Source organism: Acinonyx jubatus, chromosome A3, assembly GCF_027475565.1.
Source record: "Acinonyx jubatus isolate Ajub_Pintada_27869175 chromosome A3, VMU_Ajub_asm_v1.0, whole genome shotgun sequence".
Taxonomy (NCBI): Eukaryota; Metazoa; Chordata; class Mammalia; order Carnivora; family Felidae; genus Acinonyx; species Acinonyx jubatus.
The window spans coordinates 85,533,907-85,546,802 of record NC_069388.1 but is presented as its reverse complement, the minus strand read 5'-3'; the positions used below and the strand labels follow the sequence as shown (position 1 = coordinate 85,546,802).

At 35.0% G+C, this 12,896-nt stretch overlaps 1 protein-coding gene across 27 annotated transcripts in view; it reads left to right on the top strand.

The window, feature by feature from the left end:
* Nucleotides 1-12,896, top strand: part of TIA1 (TIA1 cytotoxic granule associated RNA binding protein) — a 32,843-nt gene that overhangs the window by 7,408 nt on the left and 12,539 nt on the right. For 4 of the 27 annotated variants that reach the window (XR_003424740.2, XM_015064000.3, XM_015063996.3 and 1 more), the window contains 6 exons: nucleotides 1,468-1,564; nucleotides 5,169-5,267; nucleotides 6,006-6,060; nucleotides 6,233-6,265; nucleotides 7,491-7,578; nucleotides 10,764-10,839. Coding sequence is in view for 21 of the 27 variants with exons in the window: in XM_015064000.3 (XP_014919486.1) it covers nucleotides 1,468-1,564; nucleotides 5,169-5,267; nucleotides 6,006-6,060; nucleotides 6,233-6,265; nucleotides 7,491-7,578; nucleotides 10,764-10,839 (448 nt within the window). In the remaining 6 variants the exon portion in view is untranslated. Of the gene's footprint in view, nucleotides 1-1,467; nucleotides 1,571-5,168; nucleotides 5,268-6,005; nucleotides 6,061-6,232; nucleotides 6,993-7,490; nucleotides 10,204-10,763; nucleotides 10,840-12,896 lie in introns of those variants that run through there. The other 23 variants (XM_015063995.3, XM_015063994.3, XM_015063999.3 and 20 more) reach the window with 20 other exon arrangements.

Below are 12,896 nucleotides of genomic sequence, written 5' to 3'. Positions count from 1 at the left end.
TTTCTCATCCATCCATAAAATGATTTAAAGTTTTGATCACTGGCCCTCAGTGGTGAAACAGCCAAAGCTCTCTCTTAGGGTAGAGTTTTCCCTTTACAATGTTAAGTAATCTGTGTTATAACTTTGGGACCCTGCAAATATCCATTTTCACACCATCCTTTCATGTAATGGTTTTGCATCCATTAATGATTCTTGCCTGACTTAATCATTTCAGTAGGGCTTATGCATAGTTTACTAATTTAATTCTCTCTACACTTATTGACCAGCATTTTTCTGTAAATGAGAGTTTCACCCTCATCAACTAGAGCTATTAGATTATACCACACTGGAGTTTCCTCTCAGGGCAAGATGAATGCTTAATTCCTTCCCTTTAATTACCAATGTTCAGGAAAAGGACCTGATGTAATAGCCTCTGATACTGGAAAAATTGTTGTTGGGTATAGATGTTGCTGTTGATTTTTGAGTATCATTACCTGATCTTTAAATGTTCATTGTTTCTGAAGACTCAGTCCTTCTCCCTTTGCCATTTTAACCTATTCCAATGCTTTTGTGGTAAGCACTAAATACATGTCTATTGAACAAGTAAATGGAAGGAAGGAATTGAATCTATACTTTCTGGCATGTGTGGATGTTTATTTTTCTGGGGAGAAAAATGAGCAATTACAGTTGTTGGGAGACGCTTTCTGATTTCAGAAGTCATAGACCTCCAGAAGGTAATCTCATTTGAGTAATCTCATTTCAAAATCCCATTTTTAAAATTTCTTTAAACCCTTTAAAGATTATCCCAGTCATGTGGTCCTGTAATACACCATTTACATTAATTACATTTGTTAGTCACCAAGGCATATTATCTGTTAAAAGTCTCCTGGAATCCTCCTCCCTCTATACTTCACTGATTAGTAATATTCATTGGAAGATTTCCCATCCCTTCATGACCATGTGCAACAGGTGCTAAGTGATATACCCATGATTTTTCAAAAATACATTGTGTAAACCAAAGTATTGGTTGGATAGTATAAGGGGAATTGTGTGAATTAAAAATTGAGGAAATTTTAATGTTCTCAGTAATACTGTAGAAGTAGAACTAACTGCAAAGCTTCCCAAAATCAATTGTATAAAATATTCTACACATCTAATAATTCATTTGAGATTTTTTAAAGTGTATCTTCCTAAGGTAAGCCTACAAACTTAGAAACAAAGAACAGGTTTAATTTGCAAAACCTTGACTAAACACGCATACATAAGATTCTCCTCTACTAGTGGTGTCAACGTATTTACAAGTAACATGTCATACATCTGCTTTGAAAGAAAATGTGAAGTTCTCGCAAACTTAGAATCTCTTCCTAATAGTGTAGTTTAAAGCAGAGATCTACCTATCCCCCAAATTTCTTTTTCGGTAAGCAACTTTAGAAACCGATGCAAAAGAAGCAAATTTAAAATGGTAAGTTGTTTTTCTTTGTGTTTCAGATATGTCGGCAACCTTTCCAGAGATGTGACAGAAGCTCTAATTCTCCAGCTCTTTAGCCAGATTGGACCTTGTAAAAACTGCAAAATGATTATGGATGTAAGGGTATTTTACTTAGTTAACTCTCTTCTTTTTTATGTTTTTATTTTTATTTTATTTTTTTAATGTATGTTTATTTTTGAGAGACAGAGTATGAGTGAGGGCAGAGAGAGAGGGAGACACATAATCTGAAGCAGGCTCCAGGCTCCGAGCTATCAGAACAGAGCCTAACGTGGGGCTCGAACTCAAGAACAGTGAGATCATGATCTGAGCCAAAGTCGGACGCTCAACCAACTGAGCAACCCAGGCACCCCAGCTTTCTTCTTTTTTAATACATAATTTAAACCCATGACTTCCAGGAATTTTTTTTAAAGAATAGTTTTATTTTTATATTTTTAAATATGCTCTATATCCAACATGGGACTCTTGAACTCACAACCCCAAGGTCAAGAGTCACATATTCACCCAACTAAGCCAGCCAGGTGCCCCTCCTCCATGAACTTAGTTTATACAAAGGTGCCTGGTTGGCTGAGAAGAACATGCAACTCTTGATCTCAGGGTTGTGAGTTTGAGCCCCACATTGGGTATAGAGATTACTTAAAAAAAATAAAACCTGCAAGGTCATTAAAAAAAAGCACCTGGCTCGCTCAGAAGAGCACAAAACTCTTGGTCTTGGGGTTGTGAGTTCAAGCCCCACATGTGGTGTAGAGATTACTTAAATAAATGAAACTTGAGGAAAAAAATTAGGTCATATAGTCTAAATTCCTAGTAACTTTAATATCTTTGAATCAGTCTTAGCTAATGAGTTTAATTTGTTTTACTAATAAATAAAGGAAGAAGAGAATGGAACTAATCATTTCCTGAGCAGATGACAACTATAGTAGGTTCTTGTTTTAATGTGCACTGATGCATCAGCATTGTTTTATATGTGGTGTCATTGGCTAATCTGGAAAATCAGTTATTACGATTACATTGAGAAATTAGGTCAAAAATAATGGGTTGTGAAAGTGGGTTTTTTTGTTTTTTTATGAAAGTGTTTTTAACTTTTAAAATGTCACGATTCAAGCTTTTCTTGTGTGGTGGCAGTTCCCATTGATCAGACCATAATGTATAGAAAAAAACATTGAATTCATTCATCTGTGATTGCTGTTAACCCTGAAGCATAGTATGCATAAAAAGGCAAGTCTGGGGCACATGGTTGGCTCCATCACTTGAGCATAAAACTTGATTTTGGCTCAGGTCATGATCCCAGGGTCATGGGATTAAGTCCCACTTTGGGCTCCACACTCAGTATGGAGCCTGCTTATGATTCTCTCTCTCCTGCCCCTCTCTGCTACTCTTGAGTTCTCTCTCTAAAATTAAAAGAAAAGACTGAATTCCAGTCTATTCACACTGTTGGACAAAGGTGTTCATATTTATGAATGTTATAGTCTTTGGAATATGAAGGCTGGTAGTGTGAATGCTTAGGTTCTTTTTATGTAAGAAATACAGTTTTTTCTGGGTACAGATTAAGTAAAATGAAGATACTTTTTCATTTGATTACACTTAAATGTAAGCTGTTTTTTCTGATCACATTCTGATGCCTGACAACACTGACCTTTCTAATAGAATTACCATTAAGTGTAGCATTAGTTTGAATTACGCAATTTTTAAAACATTTTTATATTCTCTGATTTTTTTTTTAAGTTTTATTTATTTTGAGAGTGAGAGAAATGCAGCATGGAGGGGCAGAGAGAAGGAGAGAGAGACAGAGAGAGACAGAGAGAGAGAGAGAGACAGAGAGAGAATCCCAAGCAGGCTCAGCCTTGTCAGCACAGAGCCCGATGCAGGGCTCAAACCCACGAACTGTGAGATCATGACCTGAGCCAAAACCAAGAGTCAGACGCTTAACTGGCTGAGCCACCCTGATGTTTTTAAAATAAAATAATGATTGCCTTGTGGTTGCCTCCTTACTCTAACGTTTTTACAAATCCTTGCCAATCACTTGTTTAAAAAATTAATTGTGCTTGAAACAAAATAGTATATTTCTTTAGTGTCATTCTGGTCTTTTGAATTAGTTTCCTATTTTAACAATTATACTTAGATTATGGAAATAATAAAAAATGGACTCTAAAGTCATTTTATATTTTCCAGATAGGTATAAAATAGGGGTGTTTTTCTGCCGCTTTAATTTACAGTAAAGCATCCAAGCTTCACCTATTATTAGACCTCAGATACTTGAAACATCAGAAAAGAAGAGAATTTTTAAAAGACTTCTAAGCAGGCAAAAAATTGTCAAAAAGTCCACATTCTTTTTGTTTGTTTTTTAAGTTTATTTATTTTGAGAGAGAGTGAGAAAGAGCAGGGGAGAGGCAGAGAGAAGGGGATAGAGTATCCAAAGCAGGTTCCATGCTGGCAGCAGAGAGCTGAATGCAGGGCTCGAACTCCTGAACGGTGAGATCATGACTTGAGCCAAAGTTGGACACTTAACCAACTAAGCCACCCAGACGCCCCCCACCCTTTTTTTTTTTCACGGAGGGAGAGCATGCAAGCTGGGGAGAGGGGCAGAGGGAGAGAGAGAGAATCTCAAATAGGCTCCACACTCGGCACAGAGCCCAACTCAAGGCTTGATCTTGCCACCCTGGGATCATGACCTAAGCCAAAAGCAAGTCAGATACTCAACCGACTGAGCCACCCAGGCGCCCCAGAAAGTCCATTCACATTCTAAGATCTAAAAACTTCCTTTACCAGAAAACCTCTTTAGTTTTCAGAGCCCGAAACAGGTTTAAAAAGGTTGGGTGAGATTTTCTACTTAGCAAATTAGAAGCAGTAAGGATATATGTGTGTTTATAGCAATAAAGGTAACACATAACAGGGAAGGGAGAGAAAAGATCATTAAAAGCCAGCACTGAGAAACCATGAGTCTGGTCAAACTTAACTAATGTCTGTAGCATAAAAAAATAATTATATGATAAGAAATGTGTGTTTAGCTTATATATCCATCCATCCGTAAGTAGGACACTTAATCATTAATACAAAATTCAATTATATGTAGTAGTATAGTATAACCTGTTGAAGAAGATAATTTGTTTTGTTTTAATGTTTATTTTTGAGGGGGTGCCTGGGTGGCTCAGTTCGTTAAGCATCCGATTGACTCAGGTCATGATCTTGTGGTTCATGAATTCGAGCCCCATATTGGGCTCGTGCTGACAGCTCAGAGCCTGGAGCCTGCTTCCGATTATGTGTCTCCCTCTCTCTGTGCTCATCCGCTGCTTGCGTGCTCCCTGTCTTTTTCAAAAATAAATAAACACTAAAAAGAGAAGGTTTATTGGGGGAGGTGTGGGCTCACATTGAGGAGGGACAGAGAAAGAGGCAGAGGATCTGAAGTAGGCTCTGCGCTCAGTGCATAGCTGGATGTGGGGCTCGAACTCACAAACTGAGATCATGATGTGAGCCAAAGTCAGAGGCTTAACCAACTGAGCCACCCAGGTGCCCCAAAGAAGATAATGTTCTATAAAATTACTATATTTCATTTTTTAAGTGTTTACTTCCTTATCTGAAGGTTTACTTATAGAATGGACCCTTCATTCTCCTTGGCCTAATTATTGAGATATACAAAACTTTACGTAATTCCAAGGTAATAAGAGTGTACAACTTAAATTTGACTTTTGTGTTTCTTCAACAGACAGCTGGAAATGATCCATATTGTTTTGTGGAGTTTTATGAGCATCGTCATGCAGCTGCAGCGCTAGCTGCTATGAATGGGCGGAAGATAATGGGTAAGGTAAGCTATCATAATTAAAGAAGGTGACTTGAGGGATGTCTTGGTGGCTCAGTTGAGCGTCTGACTCCTGATTTTGGCTCAGGTCATGATCCCAGGGTTGTGGGGTTGAGCCCTGTGTCCGGCTCTTTACTGAGCATGGAGCCTGCTTGGGATTCTCTCTCTCTGTCTCTCTGTCTCTCTCTCTCTCTCTCTGTCTCTCTGCCCTCTCCCCCACTTGTTTTCCCTCTCTCTCTCAAAGTGAATGAATGAATGTGACTTGAAAATTTTTGTTGCATGCACTTTTGTTTATCTTTTGGAAGTGCTATATTCACATTATAACAAAAGGTCACATTTAATATTTGAAAGATGGGATTAAGCTTTTAGAGGACATGTTTATGTTGGTATTCTTCATGGTGCCTCACACATGGTAAATACTAAAATATTTGTTGAATTACTCAAGCTTGGATGAAACGTCTAGAACTTTGGATAGTAATAGGGAAGAATAAAAGGAAAGAATTTATTGTTACTTTAGATAAGAAAGGTTAGTTGAATGTTAACAGAAGTACGTAAGATTAGGATTTGCCAACATTTGCGCAAGTGTAGGTTAAAAGATAAGTATTAAAACTGACCAGAACTGGTATCCCCTTGAATGTTTCATCTACAACATATACTTTTCTATGTGTTTATAGATATAAATCTTGTTAATAACTGATTTTGAGCTTTATTTTTATGGAGTATAAATGTTGAAAATTTTTTTAGGAAGTCAAAGTGAATTGGGCAACAACCCCCAGCAGTCAAAAGAAAGATACAAGCAGTAAGTATATTTTATACTCTTTGAACGTTTGTTTTTATTGTACACAGTAGTTTTATTATAAAGCATATAAACATCATACATGTTTGCAGTAATGTTTTGATCGTTATCCTAAGATATGATTGAATGTGTTTGTGTTAATAAATTTAAGAACAAATCTAATCTTTGTCATCAGGTAGTACCGTTGTCAGCACACAGCGTTCACAAGGTAATTGTATCTTCTTAAACATAAAATGAAATCTCTTGAAAGGGTATTCACTAACCACTTGAAGTTTTTTTGTTTGATACCGGGGGGAGGTGGGAGGGAGGAGGTCATATTTCTGTTTGTCTCTCAGGCAATATTTTTCCCCCTTCTTCCCAGTGTTGACCAAGTGTGGCTTGTCCACTACTTTGGTGCTATTTCAAGCTCTCTGACCCCCTTGGTAGCAGCTGATGCCTTAGAAATACTTTCACCAACTAAAGGGCAAGATACCCTGCTTCCTTGAGGTCATGGTCTGTGCTTCATACCCAGACCTTCTGATTGCTTGAGTTGCTCCTGAAACTGTGTTTCCCAAATGGCAATCCAATATGTTGCTTAAGGCCTGCCAAATGGGGGTAACTTTTCTTTCCAAATATACTTTGTCAAAGTTGATGTATGTGTTCCTTTAAAGTGTTGATCCAACTATTTTGTATTTTTAAAATGTTTCCTTTTTTGTGAACATTGTCTTTTTAAAAAAAAAAAAACTTCACATATGGGATCGTTATTTCTCTCCAATGCTTTTTTAATGGTTCTGATATAAAGTGAAGGGATTACTGTTTTCATTCTGTTGCCTTCAGTCTTAGTTCACTTGCACATGGATTCACATAAACTGAATGGTGTAATGTCTGGGCAACCAAAACTGTTGGCTTTTGAGAAAACTGTCAAATACTTTAACATCAAACTGTTGCAATGCAAGGTATTTCTTTGATTGTTCTTCACAAAATATGGTTAAACCAAGTATATCATGTAGTTAGCTTCAGCAGATTGTCTTAACTGAGGCAAATCTAGTCTACGTATCTCACAGTACCACTATTTTATTTTAATTTTAAAACTTTAATGTAGTGGTAAACTGGATAAATGTAAATAATTACTATTAGAATGGTAATTAAGTCATTAAATTTTTTTGCGAAACTTATACTAGTTTATTGTCTTAGACCAGTGTAGTCATTGGCTGTAAGTAGAAATAGAATTGTCAGTTTCCAGTTAGATATGTCACAGTCTTTAAGAGAATCTTTCCTATATTATGACCTTGATTCATTATGTGTAAAATTGATAGAATTTGTATAGACATAGGATAGTGTTAAACTTTTCTATAATCCATAAATTAAGATTACTTTATTGAATAAATTTTAATATATTTTAAATTCTAAAATTTTATTTTTCTTTTCACTTCCCCTTCCTTCCCTTTTATAAGATCATTTCCATGTCTTTGTTGGTGATCTCAGTCCTGAAATTACAACTGAAGATATAAAAGCTGCTTTTGCACCATTTGGAAGAATATCGTAAGTAACAGAAGATAAACTTAAACTGATTTTAATTAGAAACAGTCTTATGTAGAAGTAATTTGAAAATCTGTTATGAATTTTGGACATTAATTTTTTAACATTTGAATATAATACATTTCGTTTAGAGACTATTTAAGCAGTTTATAGCCCAAGACTGTTTTCCCATTGATAAATAAATCTTCGGTCTTCAATTATTTTAAAATCCTTTTTCAGTTAGCATGAGCTCTTAAGAGACAAATTTGCTATTGTCCACATTGTTTCTTTTATATAAGTGTCTTGCTAACTTGGTCGTAATCTTTAGTAACCTTGTGCTGTGACTAAGGTATTTGGACCGTTGGGGCACTTCTATGATACCATGCATTTTGTGTCAATATATTTTAACAAAAAGAAACCTTAACAATTGACCCTAAAAAGCAGTTGTTAAATGTTAGTCCCCAGGTATCTACTCTTTTGTGGTTGTTGTTACTGTTAATAATAATGCCTTTATGTATTTTGTGTAGCACTGTCTTGCTTGCATTTGTTATTAATCATACAGTTTAGGCCCTTTGTAAATAGCTCACTGAAGGTAGTGTTCATCGTAAGAGAACTTCAGTATTTTGAAAAGCATGCCATAATACAGTAAGAATAAGTTGATTACGGTATTTACTTATAGGTACTTGTTGAATTTAGAAAACAGATTTTTGGGATTTCTCGTTGCTTTATTATTTTTCTAGCTAGAAAGAGTAGTAAAAAGGGCATGTTAGCTTTGGTTTAGTTTGAGAAACAGACCAACAGCAGAGATGAAAAGATGAGGAGACTAGAAAATAAATGCCAATAGTATTGGTGGTAGATTTGGAGAGTTTTCATTTGAAGAGTTGTAGTTCATTGGTAGGATGAAAATGAACAGTGAACATGGAATGGCTGGAAGATTAGGGTTTATAAATGGACTCTTCTGTTAGGCAACATTTTTCTTTGTGAGAACTGATTAGGAAAATAAGTAAAGTTCTAATTTACTGATTGTTCCTTTTAATCTGTCTTAGGGTTTTCATGATGGTTAGCTTGCTTTCAAATATCTAGACTGGAAGGTCTTAACCTGTGGCCTCTCAAAAGCTCTATAAATCTCTGTATACAAAATTTTGTGTTTGTTTTCATTTTGGTATGGAGTATCTTTGTAAGTTTTATCCTATTTTCAGAGTAGTCACAGGACCATAAAAGGATTAAAGAAGGATTAAAGAACCCTGATCTAGATCTTTGCTGCTTCTTCCTTAGAGAATCCTTTCAGAAATAAGTAAGACTTAAATATATTTCAAGGCTAACATATCCTGAAACTTAACTTTAAGAAGAAAAAAATTTTCTAACATTTTAACAGATTCAAACAGCTATTTTATTAAATGCTTTGATTTTGGTTGAAGTAGCTTCTGTGAAAACATGGGGATTTTAGTTTGGGATTAGATAAAGATTGCTTAACGGTCAGTGATTTTCAGTTAAATGACATTCAGATTTTAATAATTTCATGACTTTAATCATGTATCAGTAATTTCTTTTTGTTAAATATGTTGGTATAATAATTATAGTCTAGATTTTCTTATGATTAACCATAATTATTGATTTGTGTGTGTGTGTGTGTGTGTGTGTGTATATATATGTATATATTTTTTTTTTTTTTGGTAAGTCCTTTCTTTATAACTTATAGATGATACTTTTAATTTGAGGTAACATATAATGTTTAAGTTTTAGGCTACCCAAGGAGTTAGCGTTCCTAAATTTAAAAGAACCATTCTCAGTTGGTAGCATCATTTCCTTTTTCTGTTAAAGGAGATAAATATATATTGAAAGGTTCTCGTCATGATAGTCAGGTATTCTCTGTAGAAATCCTACAACAGTGCTCAGTTTACAGATGGTGTGCAGTAAGTGGTGGCCTATTAGAATATGTAGTATAAAAGATATAGTACTTTTGTGCCCTAATTTATACAGTTTATATTCCTTGAGTTTAGAGTAGTTTAACAAATTTTGCTATAGAAGTGAATCAGCTACCAAATTAAATGCATGTGTACCATACCGATAATTTAATATAAGTATTTTTTCATATTGAGAAGTGACTTGCATTAGTTTTCCCTTTCACCACCACCTCTTTGTCATTTTGACTCTAAACACTTAATAAATCACTTCTAAATTGATCGAAATGTGCTTATGTATACTTTAATATAAAATTATATTGCATGGCTTTCTGACTTGGGTTTTTGTTGTGAAAGTGCCTGTTTTGTTCATGTGTCCTGAGAGAACAAGCATTGTGACATACCTGGCTAACTTAAAAGCAGATTGCCTGTGAAGCACAATTTGAGTCCAATTTTTTGAGGTATGGAGTTTTAGCTATCATGGCTGGGTTTTTTTACTCAATCTCAAATAATAGGGCTCTGGTTATTTTGCAGAGTATCTCTGAAGAATGGACAGAATTGCCCTGGCTAACTACAAGCTACGGTTCACAGTGGATAAATGTTGGCGTGCTTTTTTACTTTCTGACTTTTTAAAATTTTGCTTTTATATCTTGTAGTTTCCAATCAATCTTATATGATTGCTATTTTAAAATTCAGTATAAAATCTTTTCTTATATAGTTTAAAACTAAAGTGTGTGTCTACTGTTTTTCTTCAATGATTTAGCATTTCTGAAAACATCAAGTTCTCAAAATTTACCCATAGTCCAAAAGGGGGGTGTCAATTGATCTGAGAAAATGAAGTAATTTAATTAATTTAGGAAATATACAGCTTTTCATTCTTTCAGTTTCCAGTTTTATATTTTAATTTTTTAATGATTAGGTAGTATGTGGTATCAAATAGAAAATTATAAATTGCATGGTTAAAGAAAGCCATTCATCTAATGTGCCTGTGAACCCTATAAATGGTTAAGCAATTTCATACGAATAGCTGCTTTTACCATGCTTAAGATTTGAAAGTTTAAAAACTTTTTGAAGTGGGAGGCAGTTTTTGTACAGTATATACATATATGTTTAAGTAGTTATTGATTTGCATGTTTATAAAGCCTCATTTGCTAATACATGATAAATGTTATAGAATAAAAAGGTGAATATGCATTAAAGGTTCATTTTAATGAAGATGAAACATAAAAATGAGTTGTGTATGACATTCTCACTTGATACACAGAGGAGAGTGTGTAAACCTAAACTTCTGATTATTTCTGATTTCAGAGATGCCAGAGTGGTAAAAGACATGGCAACAGGGAAGTCTAAAGGATATGGCTTTGTCTCCTTTTTCAACAAATGGGTGAGCTCAGTTAAAAAGTGCATGTGCAGTCCTTTAAGAGTAAAGAATAAAAGTACTCATTTTGTTTTAATGATTTTATTTCATCTGCCATTTGCTCATTTCACTGATAATTAATGCCTTCACAAGAGGGTATCTTTTTTTTCCTGTTTGGTCATTTATTCAGCATTTATTTAGCACCTGATGTATGCCAAGTACTGATAAAATGTTTTCAGAATGTAGAAAGTAGAGATGTTTAAATTATCAGCCAAAGGTAGATATTGAAAATCTCATTTACTTAGTTAATTCATTATCTCCCTGTTTTGTATTCTCATGATAATTTAAAAGTAACTAATAACGTTTTCTGTGTTTGCTTCATATATATGAATATGTATAGCTTTTGATTATTATAAATTGATTTTTATATACGTTATTTTACTGATTTCTCTTAGTTGTAGTAATTTTCCATTGGTTCTTGTGGGTTTTTTTTGTTTTTTATGAATTTCTAAAATATAAAATTCTATTATCTGCACATATATACAATTTTATCTAAAAAAAGTAACTCATTAGGGCACCTGGCTGGCTCAGTCAGAAAACCATATGACTTTTGATCTCAGGGTCGTGAGTTCGAGCCCCACATTGAGTACAGAGATTGCTAAATAAATAAATAAATAAATAAATAAAATGCTCCAATTGGTGGGAACTTTTAAAAAATTATATATTAATGTACTTGAAAATGTCTTCTCATTTCTTTCATTTAACAATCATTTACTGAGCACCAATTTGCATGCACTTGAAATTTTCAGGTTTTGTGGAAAAGGAAGGATAGTGCAGTTTGTCAAATGAGAGGCAAGGGTAGCGTAAAGGGAAACCCTTTAGTGTGACAGCTGGAAGAAATCTTTGACATATCCTACATCCTACATACAATGTAATCATGTGCTGTTGTTTTTAAAAATAATACACACACACACACATACACACACACACACACACACCATGGAAATCTTTCCGTAACCAGTAATTATAGAACAATATAAAGAAGCTCTATAATTACTAATTATGGAAAGATTTCCCTGGTAAATTAGATGAAAAGTCTCATTTGTGTTAAAAAAACAAAACAAAACATGCATTTGTTGGGTATCTGTTCTAGCAGGGATAAACAAAAAACTTGCTGCAGTTTCCTATTTGGAGGTAGGAAGTAAGAGGCAAGTGGAGGGCAGAGTGGGAAGCTTCTCACATTATACTGTTCGAATATTGAACCTTGTAAATAGATTATAAATTCAAATAAATGATTTACCTATTTTAGTGTAATAACTCAAGATTCAAAATAGTTAAATGCCAGAGATATCACACTTCAGAAATACAGGGGTGAATCGTGGGAGAATATATATGCACTGGAATATATGCTAAGATTTCATTAATTTTAGATCTTAGTGTGTTGCTTTTATGTTACAACTGTCATTCCAAAGATAAATAACAGAAACACTACTTTCTGTATAAGAACACCTTAGGGAGTTAAAAAAAAAATGTCTTAGAAAATGAGCAAGCAGGGGCTCCTGGCTGGCTCAGTCTGGAGCATGTGACTCTTAATCTCATGCAAGATTAAGTGAGTTTGAGCCCAATGTTGGGCATAGAGTTTACTTAGGAAAAGTTTGAAGAAAATGAACCATTAAGAGTTTTTGATAGGGGCGCGTGAGTGGCTCAGTCTGTTAAACGTTCAACTTCAGGTCTTGATCTCACGGTTCGTGGGTTCGAGCCCGGCGTTGGGCTCTGTGTTGACAGCTCAGAGCCTGGAACCTGCTTTGGATTCTGTCTTCCTCTCTCACTGCCCCTCCCCTGCTTGCACTCTGTCTCTTTCTCTCTCAAAAATAAATAAACATTAAAAAAATAGAAGTTTTTGATAGTATGCAATGTATTTTAGAAATATTTTTCTTCGGGGCGCCTGGGTGGCTCAGTCGGTTGAGCGTCCGACTTCGGCTCAGGTCACGATCTCGCAGTCGGCGAGTTCGAGCCCCGCGTCGGGCTCTGGGCTGATAGCTCGGAGCCTGGAGCTTGCTTCCAATTCTGTGTCTCCCTCTCTC